Source organism: Mytilus californianus, unplaced genomic scaffold (genome assembly GCF_021869535.1).
Source record: "Mytilus californianus isolate M0D057914Y unplaced genomic scaffold, xbMytCali1.0.p SCAF_1, whole genome shotgun sequence".
Lineage (NCBI taxonomy): Eukaryota > Metazoa > Mollusca > Bivalvia > Mytilida > Mytilidae > Mytilus > Mytilus californianus.
In genome coordinates this window covers 33,696,873-33,713,276 of record NW_026262581.1, presented here as the reverse complement: position 1 = coordinate 33,713,276, position 16,404 = coordinate 33,696,873, and the positions used below count along the sequence as shown (strand labels likewise).

Genomic DNA, 16,404 nt, shown 5'->3' with positions numbered 1-16,404 from the left:
CAGCACAACCAACCCTGGTAAGATGTTATAACAATACAAACTGTAACAAAAATTTCAATGCAACCTATTACATTGAGTAGTTATAATGTCCGTGCTATGCAAACGAGTTAATAATAACAATAAATGGCAAATTTTGTTTTGACTGTGACCACTCGAACTGTCGTTTGCTATAAATAAATTCTGGGATTGATATGTAGTATCTTTAACTTTATACATATTTGATGAATAGGGTTTATGACGCCGAAATATGACTTTCATCCAAGATAAGATTGTTGCATCTTTCTATATTAGAGAGTTTGCATCTTGATAGGTGTAAAAAAAAAGGGGGGGAAGGAGAGATTCAATGTAGCCATTCAAAGGAGAGAACGCAATCCAAAACCATAAGTAGAAGAAAAACAGAAAAAAGTGTATCTATAAGATGCCATTTTATACATACATCCAATGTTCATGGGAAAGCAGGCACATTTAACATTTCTGACAGGTCAGATATATGGCCTTTTATCATCTATTAATCATAAGAATTAAATTTTTATTTTTCTTGTAATTTCATAGGATTGTAAAAGCATTGATGTTGCGCACATTATTAGTATGAAGTGCTTTTGCGCTTTATAAAAAAGAGGTGGAAATACCAAACGGACAAAATGTTCTTTATTCGATTTTTTTAAAAAAATCTATAGATTAGAAAAGGGAGCGAAAAAATCCCGCACCCGGAGGCCTGCTTCAGCTGGCCCCTGAAAAATAATGTATACAATATATTTCTATGATGTTATTTTTATTCAAACAATATATTTTTTTCTTGCTGGTGACCAAAAATTAATATGGTTTTGATATTTATTTTCTTTTGTAGAGACAAACCAGTGATGATTTCTGATCATTTCTGGTAACAGATTTGATGTGAAAAATGTCAAGAATTAAAAAGATATAATGTTCAGGATATTCGTTATATCGTGCTTCAATTTTATAATAAGATTCAAAGAAAAATTTATGAAATACTGAAGTACCAATCAGTATAAATAAATCACAGTACCAAGAATGTTGGGTATACATTATTTCGACAGCAACCACAAAGCCAAGAAAAGGTCCACAGACCTATAAGACTATAAAACAAAAATCAAGAAAAAGATTGTTGTCAGAAATGTCAGAGCATTAAGATTTGTATTAACAAACAAAAAATCTTATAAACAATGAAACAGTTAGTTTTCTCGTTTGAATTGTATCACATTTTCCATGTAAGGCCCTTTTATAGCTGACTATACGGTATGGGGTTTTCTCAATAATGAAGGCCAGGCAGTGACCTATATTTGCTTATGTTCACGTCATTTGAACTCTGGTCAATAGTTGTCTCGTTAACAATCATACCACATCTACTTATTTTCATATAAAGGTTCACAGGAGAAGATTTTGTTCTTGTGAAACTGTCCTTTCTTGCGTGCTAATACATACCGGATATTAAAATAATTGGAGAAGTAGAATACACTTTTGAGTTATTGGTTTGACAAGTTACCATGCAGTGTGGGATACATCCCATTCCATCTTTTCCATGTGTATGATACGCATATGCATTCAAAGAGTATTGAGTAACACGAATGACTCTGGTTAAGTTCTTCATTTATATAGACACTGATAACACTGGCACAGTGGTATTGTGTGAAGGTTGGTTCCTATATTTGTTCTTCCCAAAAGGATTAGGCGATATAGATTATTGGTGTAAAAGCTAAGAAACATTCAGACTATTGTGTCGTTTGCAATTTCTTTTGTAAATGAAAATTGAGCTAGCTCATTGTATGTTCTCACTGACCTGCCAGTAATAGCTGTTAAGGATGTTTCTTTACGTTGCATTCTTAGTATTTGTATCAGTTATTTTCATTTACATAGAAGTAACTTGATGTGTGTTTTTTTGTAAGGTAAGTGTATAAGAACTCTGAAAGGATATAAAAACAGGACAGTATAAATCATAACAATACTAGACTACATCAGACCATACTGATCGACCAAATGTCATAAAAGTAAAAAAATCCAGAAAAAATTAAACCTGCACTTACAGATACAGGAGAGACTGGGTGGAGTTGACTGACTTGAGAATAAACGGCAAAAATTAAGAAAAATGGACAAAAAAATAAAGACTGGAGAGAAAAAAAGGACAAAAAAAATAAAGAATGGAGAACAATGATGTGCTACAATATAAAGAATAGAGAATAATGGTTGGCTATAATATGAAGAATAGAGAATACTGGTGTGCTATAATATAAAGAATATATTGATAGTTGGTTGCTTGCTTAACGTCCAGTGGTAAATATTTCATGCATGTTCAAGACGAAAAGAAATTAACAAGAAATACAATAGGGAGGTCCTGTAATAGAGGCCGTCCGGGATACAGGTCGGATAAATTATTACTGCCACTAGAGAATGAGGGTATATTGGATAGGGGCAGAAATTTAGCCTTACAACAGGCCACCTACGGACCCCTCTCTGTGCGTGCAGAGAGCGTGGCACACTCTACACGAGGAATCGGATTTAACGTCCCCATTCTGACCCCTCGGTCATAAAACTTAACTCAGTACTCGGAGTACAAAATTTGTGCTCGAAACACCAAATCCAATAATTTGATTTGTTGATTTCTGAGTCTGAGCACGATAATCGTGCTCGAAAGTTTTATGACCGCAATGCCTGACATGCACTGCTGCGACTTGTACACCCCTAAAGATAACAAGCGGACGCCACTTTGACAAGAGTTTTACTGCCGGTCGGAAGAAGACCAAGAGTTACCATATATCTATTCCCCAGTCACCTTAGGGGGTATAAAGAGTAGAAAAAAATGGTGTGCTATACTATAAAGGATAGAAAATAATTGTGTGCTATAATATGAAGAATAGAGAAAAATAAATGGTGTTCTATGATATAAAATAAAAAGAATAGACAATACTGGTGTGCTATAATATAAAAAGTGGAAAATAATTGAGTGCTTGGAAAAGTTAGATTGATCATGTCTGTGGATTTACCAATTCAGTTTTTCAAAAAAATGTACATGTACAAAATTGATAAGTAAAAAAGGTCACCGTTAATTACAGTTAATAATCGTTTTGGTAGAAATTTAAGCTAGAAAATCAGTTTAAAGAAAAAGTCTTTTAGAGAAAAATCACGACAAAATAAAAACTTAATAGAAGTATTGTTAATCAACCGCAAAAAATATCCAAAAACTAAATGTGCCTTGCCCTACATTCGTGTGTAATGCTTTACATATGCAATCTTATTTTGACTATAGAATGATCGACTATTATAGTATAATAGTCCCAGTAAATGTGTATAAACTGAGACAAGTATTCTAGGGTATAACAATAATACGTGTGAAATGGTATTTGAAGCCATTTTTAATTTAGCACTTATTTGACATCATGTCTCTTATTAAAACTGCACATTGGACATCACAGCGTTAGCTTCAAGAATGCCAAGTTAGTTTAATATTCGCATTATACATTGCTTACTACTGTTTTTATTATTTTGGGGATAACGGAAGTGCTAATTATAGATTATGTTCTATATTTAATTGTTAGTTACGCCCCCTATAAATATCTGACCAGTCCGGTTAATCAAAAAATGTTTGCATAACTTTGGTTGTTCACTTTTGCTTTTGTTTTTACACTTTTATCTTCCACTTTGTACAAATCTTGCTTTCTTAAATTAGTTACTTAAACTACATTCGTCTTTGATCAAATCGTATTTGACAGATTATCACAAAGTACTAACTGAAATTACCATAGACTTTACATAAAAACTAGTTCTTCGAATTCCATTAACTGAGTTTCTCAAATGTTTTTTTTTTTTTTATATATTTTATAAGTTCTTTCGACTTTCACAGAGTTTCAGGTTTTTTTCTCTGCTAGACAATTCTCAGAAACTGAAGATTCTAATCAAAATTAATTTGTTTTCAGGCCAAAATGAGAAATTTTTACAAAACCATTATTGATTTTATCGTGTTTTTCGAATTCTTATATACTAGTAATTTTTTAAAATCTGATAAAATCCTAATTTGATCATTTGTATCAGGTGTACATTTAATTACACCACATCTGTGACGATCTGATGAGTCGAGCCCTAGTTAAATGCTGTTTATAGTTTGTTCTTATGCTGTGCTGTAACACCACTGCCCCAGGTTAGGGAAGGGTTGGACAACCATAAAAATGTTTAGCGTGCCACATTCTGTATTTGCCTGTCTTAAGTCCGGAGCCGAAATTCGGAGGTTGTCGTCTGTTGCTCTGTGTCATATTCGGTTTTTCGTTATTGTTTCGTACATAAATCAGGCCGTTAGGTTTCTCGTTTGAATTTTCATGTCGGGGCTCTTATAGCTTGATATACGGTATGGATTTTGGTCATTGTTATAGGCCGCAAGGTGAGATACGGTTGCTATCTTCAAGTCATGTGGTCTCTGGTGGTAAGTTATCTCATTGGCAATTATACCACGTCTGCTTATTTATAAGCATCAAAAGTATTATTTTAGCTTCTCCAGCAACTGCGATAATTTTGTTGTTGTTGTTGTTTGTGCTTGTAATTTTGGTATCAATAATAATGATAATAATAATAATAATAATAATAAATCGTGTATTCATTCGTTTGATGTGTTTGAGCTTTTGATTTTGCCATTTGATAAGGGACTTTCCGTTTTGAATTTTCCTTGGAGTTCTATATTTTTGTTATTTTACTTTTTTTTCTCAAAGAAGCTTACTTAATCTGTAAGACAACTTGTCTTATTTTTATTTAGGCCCTCAAAAGAATACTAGTACACTCATACAGTACTCATTTTATTGCAAAATACATTATTCATATATTCAAATAACTGCAATAATGACACATTTCATAATCTAACAAAAACAAAATGTAATATGATTAGATTTGTTCATTTTCACATAATATTTCCAAGAAAATATTTTATCAATGTTCCTTGATTAATTTACATTTCAGAACCATTTATTAATGATGAATGGTAAATCATTCCAGACTTTGATTATATAATTAATGAAAAGGTTTCCTACTAGAATTAGTATTTGGTCTTGGTAAAAGTATATTGTTATAGAGACTAATCGTAGATTGAAGTATATTGAATATTATTTTTTATAAGTATTGACAAACAATTAGGCGTAAGTCTTTTTTTTACAATTTGAAAAGATTTTTTGGAGTTTTAAATTTCTTTCTGAAAATGATAATCATTTTAAAGAAGAAAAAAAATAAAATTTGATGGAACTGATCATTTACATCCAAGTATGATTCTTGTTGGTAACTGATTTCTGGAGTTTTGTCATTTTATCGGAATCTTATTGTAAAACATTTCCTCTAACTGAACTACACCATAGTTTGTGTACAGTATATATATGGCAATGTACTTAAAGTTTCTATATAGATTATACCACTGCATCGAGTGTGATACGATATTTTTCAACTCGAAACAGTTTAAAATGCGAGGCTCGCCGAGCGGTTTAAAAAAAAAAACATGTCGAAAGTGGAGAAATATCGTATTGCACTACACAGTGGAAGTATTGCACGAAATATGGTGGTAGAATCTCCTTCTCTAATGATTTTAAGACGATGTGCAGACAAACGTAACCCTTCTTTTCCAATGATCTACAAACAGACTATTTTATCTTTGTAACGTCCTCAGACATGGTCGCCTTTTTTCCTGACGTCACAATAGAAAATTTAGAGGAAAGCAAGAACATTTGACGTCATAATTGAATTTTGGCTGGCAAACGAAGAACTGAGATCAAACGAACTACACTTTGATTAAATGAAAGATAATCAACAGGTCGGAAAAAAGATAAATTGGCTATAAATAAGAGAAACAAATATATATGTGGCATATACTTTAAGTTTATTCAAAAATGAATATTTGTCTATACACATACGGCAAGCCCGAAGCCGTTTTCTGGATTTACCCTTCATCAGAAACGTCAAACCCAAATATTTGAAAGCCAATGATGTATTAGAACCGAAACAAGTGAACAGTTATATATACGAGATAGATCTAAAATGCAACCATTTTCAGATGGGTTGTTGTACACAGTTACAACATGACAAATTAACTGAAATTTGGTGGTGGGGCCTAAAAACGGCCCTTATCGCCCATTGTCTTTTGAATTGGGTTATCATTGTTAAGGTGTTGTCGGAAAGAAGGACTTATATAAAAAAAAAAGCTTAGATATTTGACAAAACCATGCACAATTATTTATCTTGCATTATTTTCTCACTTCACAGCAGGAACTCAAACTGTTAATCATATAATATAGTCAAGGTTTGCCTGTATATGATCGTCCTACTGTATTTCGAACGGATGCTACAAAGAATTGGAAGTACTACTTAAGCATTGTCTGATAAATTTACAGCTTTTTGTCCACTGCGGAATTAAGTCCTGTGGATAAAATCCGTCGTAATCTTTGACGTGTGGATTACTATCGAGTTTCATCAAACGTTTAACCGATTTTTCTCGTCCCCATTTGCATGCATAATGTAGAGGAGTCTTTCCCGTACTGTCTTGAACATTTACGCTAGCTCCATTCCAAACAAGAAAGCAAATTACATCATTATTTCCATATTGACTAGCAAAATGAATTGGTTGGCGACCATCGGTGTTTGTTGATTTAACATCGGCTGACTTGCTAATCAGAAGTTTGACTATTTCAATGTTACCATCCGCACATGCAAGGTGTATCGGTTTAGTTTGCCGTGTACCCTCACAGTTTGGATTGGCGCCATAATGAAGTAAAAGAGACGCGCACTTAAAACTGCCACTATTGCATGCATACAACAACGGAGTCATCTTAAAACCATCTGTTATATTAATATCAGCGTCTGATGAGACAAGCATTTGCACACTGTCATATCTGTGATCATATGACCAAGCGCATGCGTAATGTAAAGCAGATTTGCCTTGGTCATCTACAACATTGATGTCGGTATTCAAATCTAACAGCAGTTTCAAACAGGAATTAGCACCCTCATGATCAGAATGACACCCTTCTGTAGTTGCATGTATAGGCAATTTATCATACTTGTCGCGAATATTAATGTCAGCGCCACTCTGAATTAAAGCTTTAACTGTTCTCCAGCGTCCATTTTTACAAGCATAAAATAACGGTGCACACAAATCACTATCTTTTGTATTGGGATCGCAGCTATGTTCTAGAAGAAAGCATACAAGATCGACATTATCACTCATAGCAGCAAAATGAAGAGACGTCCGTCCCATCCAGTCTTTTTTATTTAAACACGCACCGGCTTTGTTGAGAAGATCTACACATGTGATACTACCAGCGTAGGATGCATAGTGAATGGGTTGTTTTCCGGCAGAATCTGCATTATCAGCGCTACTTCCATTTTTTAGAAGAAGTTCTACACATGAATTACTCGAACTTTGACATGCGTAATGTATTGGCTGCATGCCTAAATTGTCTATTCTATTAACGACACCATTTTTTGTTTTTTCCAATATCAGACGTAAGATTTCAACATCTCCTGATCGAGCTGCACAATGCACACCATTTAGTTTGTACGGACGTGTGATACTACTCGTATCCATTCCAAAATCTAGCAAAAACTTGACTAGTGTAGCGTCTCTCCTATTTATAGCTGAATGGAGACTTTTGGTTGGTATTTCAAAAAATAGGTTTTTCATATCTTTCATTTTTTTAAGCAAATACATAGCTAATTTTGTATGACCATCGTCTAATATAAATTCGACTAGGGATCGTTGACCGTCCATGCTCTCGATAAAGCCTTCAAATTCAACTGATGACAAACGCTCTATGCTTTCAATAAAGTTCGATAACATGGCATCGTCTTGAATAGACGGGTTGTTCATGACATTTCTAATATGTCCTGTCTGTATATCAGTAATCCACCGTTTTGACAGAAACTTTAAATGCGATTTTTTCAAAACGATAACATCTAATTCACCACTATTTTCCGATAAAACTAAATTTTTCGTCCTAACACGCTGCTCAATAAAGTGAGCTGACGCTAATCTTAGTATTTCTTTCGGGTGCTTTTGTCCGAAAACTAAACAAACGGCATCAAAAAATGAATCGTGTAAAAATACATACAAGTCATCTATTTCTTCCACATATACCCCTAATATTGCCTCTACCGATTTCTCCATTTGAGACAAAGCTGTCATTTTGTTCATACCAAATGCTTTAACGACAGTGTCCAATTTTTCTTCGTCCATACCATCGTCTTCAAAAACGTCCAGATATTCAACTGGAAGGCGGCCGTCATGGAGAACAATTAGAATCAAGATACAAAATGCATGAATATCATAATCGAGAAGTTCTGAAATGTCTTTTTGTAATACCGACAACGGGTTTTCAAAGAAATTTGGATTATTTCTCAAACGATGGTTTTTTGTATATAATTTGCAAATCAAAGGAAACCCGGGAGTGTATCCTGACTGATCTTTTACAAGTTGCATTGGGAAAAGGCCATGACCTTGGCAGTGGCGGGCAACTAACATTCGCTTTTCGACTTTATTCATACATAAACTCTCGTCCGTAATATCGAGAAGTGAATGAAAGTAACGTTCATAAGAACGCAGCATATTTTTTGCTTTTTGAGCCACCATTTTTCTTGAGGTAAGAATTAATGACATTTTTTGTTTTGACACGATGCTGTCAATTTTATCATAAAGCCTTGACCAACTTTCAATGAACCTTTTGTTTAATGTTGGGGTTCCAAATGCATCGTCGACGAAGTATACTATTTGTCTACTTGGATCTATTGCTTGTTCAAGTAAATTTGGGTCAGAAAATACTAGAGGTGTGTATCCTTTTTTCCGTAAATCATTTAGAACATTGACGGCGAGCGTGGTTTTTCCATCTCCGGCATTACCAATAATAATAACAAGGCCATTCATCAACAAACGTTCCATTGTTTTCTCAAATGCTCTTGTTTTTACAAATAAATCAATGTTTTGAGTTTTATGCTCCATATATACCTTTGTCTGTTCTGTAAAAGTGTTACAAGATTATATGAATTGGATGTAAACACATGTTTTTATATAATATTAAAACTTGCTCAGCTATATTTTCAACAGTTCGAAGTCTATATTTTGAAATAGAAATTCTTTTTACACAACAGTTTTAGACTTTGAAAAATACTAATGACAACATGAAAAATTGATTTATTCTATCTTAACTACAAGGCATATAATCAGAAAAGTTTAAGATTACATTAGCCGTATAATCAATAGGTTCCGATATTTATTTAACATCAATTTTCCATGATATTACAAATGTACAAATATAACTATGTGTAAGATTAACCTACTTTGTTCATTAAGCAATGTACATACAAAATGAAAGAATTCGTCTCCTAAGTTCAATGGTCTTACCTATGTATCTGTACAATGGATCACTAGTCCTGTTCTCAAAGACTATAGTTTTTAATTCATCTATATATCTTCTACTGTCATCATTTAGGATTATATGTTGACGACTATTATTTAAAAACATTAAAAAAAAGTTTAGTGTAATAAGTTGCTTGATGTGTTGTGAGCTTGTTATGATAAGATTTCGTAGATGAGAAAACTTAATTGGTTCTTCTTGTGTAATACTATTAAATGAAATCAGGCAAAGTTGACCCAAGATTGATTTGGGGATTCTTTTTTTTTACCCCTTTGGGTCAATATCCCCTCAACTAACTATTCACGTAATAATTGGGATTGCATTCCCGATGAAGGTTGTTAATACAGAAAAGCGCTTCAAATGCACCAAATTTTATATTCCATTTGAACCCCCTACCTGTGTATTTTGCTTATTCCGTCAACTGGAAGGGGGGTTCAAATGGAAGATTTATCTCAGTCATCATGATCACGGTAAAAGGACAAAAGACTCAAATAGTAAATTAAGTAAGCGCTTCTCTAAAGCAAAACTTCGGAATAGGTGATAAGTTTGCGAGTTAAAATCTGTTGATTGTTTACATGTATGGAGCCTCAATCACATAACGAAATTACTTAATTTTTATTCCAATGTTGTAGTTAAATTGACATAATAATTTTTCACATATGCTTTAAATTTAGCCTTTTCGATTGGTAAATTTTGTCCCCATTTTCTGAATTAAGTTATAAATTTCACCATTTCTGGTGTGGCCTAAGCAATTACGTATCTTTTTTAAAAAGAGAAATCTTTATTGATTGTTCTACTGCTTTTGTTGTAGACTTATAAGCACACATAAAGATTTTCTACCCAAACACATCCAAGTGAAAAATAAAACTTGTTTACCTTTTAACAAATAAGGTCAATTTTGTGCGGAAGGATTAACCTATGTTAAGGTACAAATACAAAATTTTAAAATAGAAAATTACTACTGATTATTACTTTAAGGCTATTGTTGACTTGACCACCCATATAAAGAAATGGTCAGCGTTAAGTCTGCCGAAGCATTCAAATCATATCTTGAAGGACTGCATCTGATCCGTATCCCAAATATTGTTGAAGGCCGTACTATGACCTATAGTTGCATACTTTTACTACTCCTTATTTCATAAAAGACCATTTGAGAATAACTGTTCTTGCGCTGTCAAGATTTAAAAAGAATATAATAATTATTTATTGTTTAACACGATATTTATTTTTACATGTTGTTAGATGTTATCAATATCGTCGACACAATTCAAATGAAAAAAAACATTTAAATAGACCAATAGTTGAGATCTTCAATGATATTTGCCATTTCAATAAAAGACGCATGTTGAAGAAGTGACTCAGACTTAAAATAACAGGAAAGAAATGACAAGAAATAGATTTATTGTTTATACCTGAACATCCATCAAGTTCGTCCTCTCCTTCTGTGCTTGATATAGAACAGGTTTTCTGTTTTACAGACAAATCACAAGAAAGCCGTTGAACAGAGCCATTAATATCATCTGCAAGATCTGCCCTTCCAACTTCTCTTAATGAATTAGCCAATACCAATGTATAATTCACTTTATGCTGTTCTGTGACAATTTTCCAATGACTTAACATGACAGACACACATTGTGAAATACTCGAGGGGTACGCAGCACGCAACTGTTCCATCTGGACGGTATTGAAACCTAGATGTACCCCAAGCAGCTGCCATTCTAAACCTATCTTCGTACAAAGTTTTCCAAGATCTGGAATATATATAAATATAACTTTGCTATTATTTCAAATCTCCATAAAGATGGCCATAAAAGGAGAAAAATGCAATGGAAAGTTTCATGTAAAATCGTATAAGTGGCATCACTGTGAACAGAAACTATTTCAAGGCTTGAACGAGTAAAGTAAAATTTAAAAACACTTTGTTCAGAAATAAAACTATAAAATGAAATCAATTATAACCTCTTGCAGATTTAAACATTACAAGTTAGATTTAGGTTTTAATTTTCACACAATAAACATTCAAGCATACCAAGAAAGTCGAAGTTCGACTAAAGAAAAAAAATCATGTTTTCTAAAGGATTTCAAATGACAAAATTTTAGAACCGTTTAACACAAAGGTAACTGAATTTCAAATTCACAGAATACTCGTTTTGAAATTTGATCAAAATCATGAAAAAATAAGGTTTGTAGGAGTTAAATTTGATGAAAATCATGAAAGAAAATCTGTTTTTTTTCTTTTAACAAAGTTTTAATTCTAAACGAAGCGAAAGGATTGAAATTCCTAGGAATTTCTTGTTTTTCTATTCTATAATTTCATTTTCATTATGACAACGGAAAGACCGAGGCCAACTTTAATGATTTAAATCATCATTCACAAGTATTTACTTCCGCCTGTCTGAAAAGAAGTGGTTAAAATAACACGTATACATGTAAACATTATGCGTTATCGAATATTTAATAGATGTAGCATTTAAAAACATATAACTTTTGTCAAATTTTTCATTTCTTGTAAAAACTTTGTCATGGAAGTTATCAGTGACAGTTCATTGAAGCATATAAACAAAACATAAACCAATGCCAGGGGATTCGAAAATTTAGTCTTTTAGATAATGATTTCTGTTTTGCATAAGGTTAGAAAATGTGAAGTATTATCATGTCAGTAAGGGATCTGGTGAGGGGTCGCCGAAGGATGAACCTCACATGAATTCCCTGGCATTTCAATATTTTAATGTTGTTTGCAGTTTTTCTATTCTTTTTATCTTTTTCCACTTACAACTCATGCCTTGGGTTTTTTTTTGTGGGGAACAGAAGAGGGCATGACCTGTACTCCCGACTATATCAACACCAGTATTATACTGATATATAATGCTCGAGTCCAAAAAGATTGAAAAGCAAAAAAAAAAAAAAAAAAAAACCAACAAAAAAACCCAACAAACAAACAATAAAAACAATATTGGTGAGCCCAACATAAAAATGACCTTAACAGGACAAACGCATCCGTTTAAGACAACTTTGAGGGAAATGTAACTAAGCTTATGATATTATTTAAAATGATTTATGTCAAAATTTACCAAATTCTTGGGTCCTTGTCATGAAAAGTTTTAATTGACTGGACTCGCAGGAACAGTGTTTAAAGGATGAATAATCCTTGTTGTGCTAATTTCGTAAAAGTCTCCCTCCTAAAATTGTATCTTGCCAGACGAAAACTTAAGATTAGTATTGTGAAAAAGACTTTTCCAATTATTTGAAGGTATAAAGAAAAAGAAGTCAGCTTACATTTTGAATCCATTTTTAACATCCATTATTTAAGAGCGTCATAGTTGATTTCCGAATGACATGCGATACGATATGTGTATAATGTTGTGTATGAATTGATTTATATATGAGAAGTTCAAGATAAAAGTACTTGAATTCATTATTGTCTTGGCTCCCATTTACTTTATTCATTACAGTTTTCACTTATTCTGTTTTTTTTACCTGAATATCTGAAATTCAATTTATGCAGAGTTCATGTAGTTACGAAGATTTAACAATTAATGAAGTGTAGAATTTTCGTAGGTGGTTGAAATACTTCACTCTGCATATACGTTATTTTCTCTAACCCAAAATATTTAATTTTTTCTCAGGAATACGAGTTAAGTAAAGTTTAAAAAACGCGTTGTACAGAAATAATTCTATAATCTTGTTTCCCAATGTTGATACCGTCACATTCTTTATGTGCTTGGCCCAAGTCAGGAATCTGCATTTCAGTGATTGTTCTTTGTTGCTTTATATCTTATTTTGTCTTTCGTTTATTGTTTTGTACATAAATCAGGACGTTAGTTTTATTTTGTTTGAATTGTTTGAATTGTTTTACATTTGTCATGTCGAAGGCCTTATGGCGACATATACATATTATAGTTTCTATTTTATAAGTCATTTGGTCACTGATGGACAGTTGTCTCATTGGCAGTCATATAGAAAAACAAGGATATGGGGGCATTTATCCATGACACAAAATCAGTACATGGACAGCAAAAAACACAAAGGAACAGCGCTTTTATTGTTTCCTCTTCATCTCAAAGTCACAGTGAGGCCCCAAACACAAAGCAAAAAACATTCCTCACCTCACTACAAGTATAAGACGGCCCCGAGCACCTGTTTTAGCGGAATTCCTTGCATAATGATTCGGATATACTATGAAAGATCTATCACCACCAAATCGGGCCCAGACAAAGAACATACTGGAAAGAAGTCGTATTTAAAACAAAATAGGTCCTACGCATAGGTGTATCAAAACAATTTAAAACTATGTAGTAAATATTTTAGTTATTAAGCCTAAAGGTATCCACTGAAAGGTGAAGATTGGTGATACTTGTAGAACACATATTGATTAAAAATTTTGATTAATACAAAAATGTATGAAAGAATTCTAAAATTGAGGACATATATTGCCTGTTTCTCAGGTATGAAGTACCAGGTTTGTTGTATCTAAAGCTCCGGTAACAGTACGGTCTGATGTATTAATAACAATAAATTGATCCCGCCCCACATAAAATGTTTGGAAGTGAAAAAATTAACTTGAATAGGAATGAGGGTCAAGAATAGTGACGACGGAAAAGAAGTGTTTAAAGTTATACATATACATGTAAACATAGGTGTTATTGAATATCTAATCCATGTAGCATGTCCTTCATTTGAACAAAATCAAATTGTTGTCAAATTTGTTTTTTCGGGTATTAGAGAGGCGAAAGATACCAAAGGGGCATTCAAACTCATAAATCGAAAATTAACTGACAACGCCATGGCTAAAAAAGAAAAAAGACCAACAAACAATAGTACACAAAACACAACACAGAAAACTAAAAACTGAGCAACACGAATCCCACAAAAAAGTTGGGGTGATCTCAGGTGCTCCGGAAGGGTAAGCAGATCCTGCTCCACATGTGGCACCCGTTGTGTTGCTCATGTTAGTACAAATCCGGTAATACGTCTAGGTTAGGTCGCATTAGCTTTCATATGGAAGTTGTCCCTATCATTATATTTATTAGCTTATGAATAAAAAGCTTATGCCATGGGATTCGAGAATTTTGACTATTGAGTAATTATAGCTAGTATTTTATTCAGTGATATCGTGTTGTCATTAGGTTAGAGAATATGACGTTGTATTATGTCAAAGTCAAGAATCTAGTAAGGGGTCAACTTCAAGCCCCTGATATTTAAAAATTTACATTTGCTTACATTTTTTCTTTTATTTCTCTCTATCTCCACTGTCAAACAATGCTTTGATATTTTTTTTAGGTAGAGAGCGGCCACATGCTCTCTACTCCTGACTATATCCGCCTCAATATTATACTCATATAATATAATGTTTGAGACTAGCAAAAAAAATTAAAAAAACTGTATTGTAGAATCCATATTGTAGAGCAACACCTAAATGTACCTTATCAGAGCAACCACTACCATCTAAGGTCAATTTTGCCTGATGGAGTTACAACTTTATGATGTGATTTTCTTGCAATGTAATTTTCCAAATTAACAAACTGTTTGTAAAAGATAAATCATCCTTGTTGTGCTGATTTCATAAAAGTCTTCCCCCTTAAATGTAATCTTGCTAGACAAAAAAAAAACATCCGAGAATAAGTCTGAGGTATTGTGAAAAAGACATTTGAATTAATTAAAGAAATAAATAAGAAAAATCCGCTTACATTTTGACTCCATTTTTAACATCCATTATTTATTAGTTGACTTCCGTATTATATACGGTATGTACGAAGAAGTGTATTATGTTTCCATGAATTGATTCACATATGCGGGGGTCAAGATGTAAATATTTCAACTCATTATTATTTGGCCCTAATTTACTATATTCTTTAAAGTCATGTATATCTGAAATTTAAACTATGTTGGACTTGATGTAGTTTAAAAAATTGAACAATTCATATAGTGTACAATTTGTTAGGTAGTTAAAATACACTATTCTGAATAAAGTTATATTCTCTTACCAGAAATATTCAATCATATTCTGGCCATATTTAAGATAGTAATATATATTATATAAAGCACATATAAGATATGGGAAAACTTCAATGAAAGCAGCTAACACTGAAAATCCAAAAAAATTAATTATTAGCATTTCAACAAGTTTAGACAAACAAGCTCAAAATCACTTCAAGTTTAATTTATTTATAATTTATTCAATCATTTCTGTCAGGTTTTAAGAATGTATCAATTTATAGTCATTGTTTTGAGGACATGTGAACAAATGTTCGTTTGGAAGAAAAAAAAATATTTTGCAATTCAAGCATTTTTTTAAAATTACATACATGGTACATACACATTTCCTAAGTTATATGTTTAGCTACGACATACAAACTGTGTATTTAAAGGTAAATTGTAGCCAACGAAAAAGAAAATGCAAATGTTTAGGTTGAGTTTTAAAGAATTTAACAAATTTATTCGTGAGTTTATTAACATGATGATGTTGATATATTTGTTTGCTTTTATAGTGATTAAGATTATAACACAATGTTGACTGCTCTACCCCTATTTTTGACATTTTTATCTTTTATTTTTGTTCGTTTTGTTCACATATCGTTGTTAATATAATGGAATTTTATGCGACTGTCATACAAGTGAGATGTTTAGCTAGCTTTAAAACCAGGTTTAATCCACCATTTTCTACATAAGAAAATGCCTGTACCAAGTCAGGAATATGACAGTTGTTATCCATTCGTTTGATGTGTTTGAGCTTTTGATTTTGCCATTTGATTAGGGACTTTCCGTTTTGAATTTAGCTTTATCTACCAGGGGGTAGAATACAACAACCACACACATTGCAAACTCATCTTTTATATACAATTTTGAATTAAAACTGAATGGATGTTTTAACACCCATGCTGTTTCTATTTTCAAAAATGTTAATATCACCGCAGATAAATCTCCAAAAAACATCGTCTGTGTGTAAATCACATTTCATGAACTAATTCATAACGGTGTTAGGTTTTGAAAATTAATTTTGAAGCGCAACATATACGCC

At 32.6% G+C, this 16,404-nt stretch overlaps 2 protein-coding genes across 5 annotated transcripts in view; both read right to left on the bottom strand.

Moving 5' to 3' along the window:
* Window positions 1-15,114, bottom strand: part of LOC127719225 (uncharacterized) — a 29,753-nt gene extending 14,639 nt beyond the window's left edge. Inside the window, exons 1-2 of one of the 4 annotated variants that reach the window (XM_052225272.1) lie at window positions 15,074-15,114; window positions 10,799-11,137 (exon numbers count right to left, since the gene is read on the bottom strand). In XM_052225272.1, coding sequence (XP_052081232.1) covers window positions 10,799-11,137; window positions 15,074-15,095 — 361 coding nt within the window. In that variant the 5' untranslated portion in view covers window positions 15,096-15,114. Of the gene's footprint in view, window positions 1-10,798; window positions 11,138-12,662; window positions 12,722-15,073 lie in introns of those variants that run through there. The other 3 variants (XM_052225252.1, XM_052225265.1, XM_052225244.1) reach the window with 3 other exon arrangements.
* Window positions 4,780-9,483, bottom strand: LOC127719264 (uncharacterized). Its single transcript, XM_052225282.1, has 2 exons — window positions 9,374-9,483; window positions 4,780-8,988 (listed from the first exon to the last, which is right to left on the bottom strand). Exon 2 carries the CDS (start codon window positions 8,969-8,971, stop codon window positions 6,323-6,325), a length of 2,649 nt encoding a protein of 882 aa, XP_052081242.1. The 5' UTR covers window positions 8,972-8,988; window positions 9,374-9,483; the 3' UTR covers window positions 4,780-6,322.
* Window positions 15,115-16,404: the final 1,290 nt, after the last annotated feature.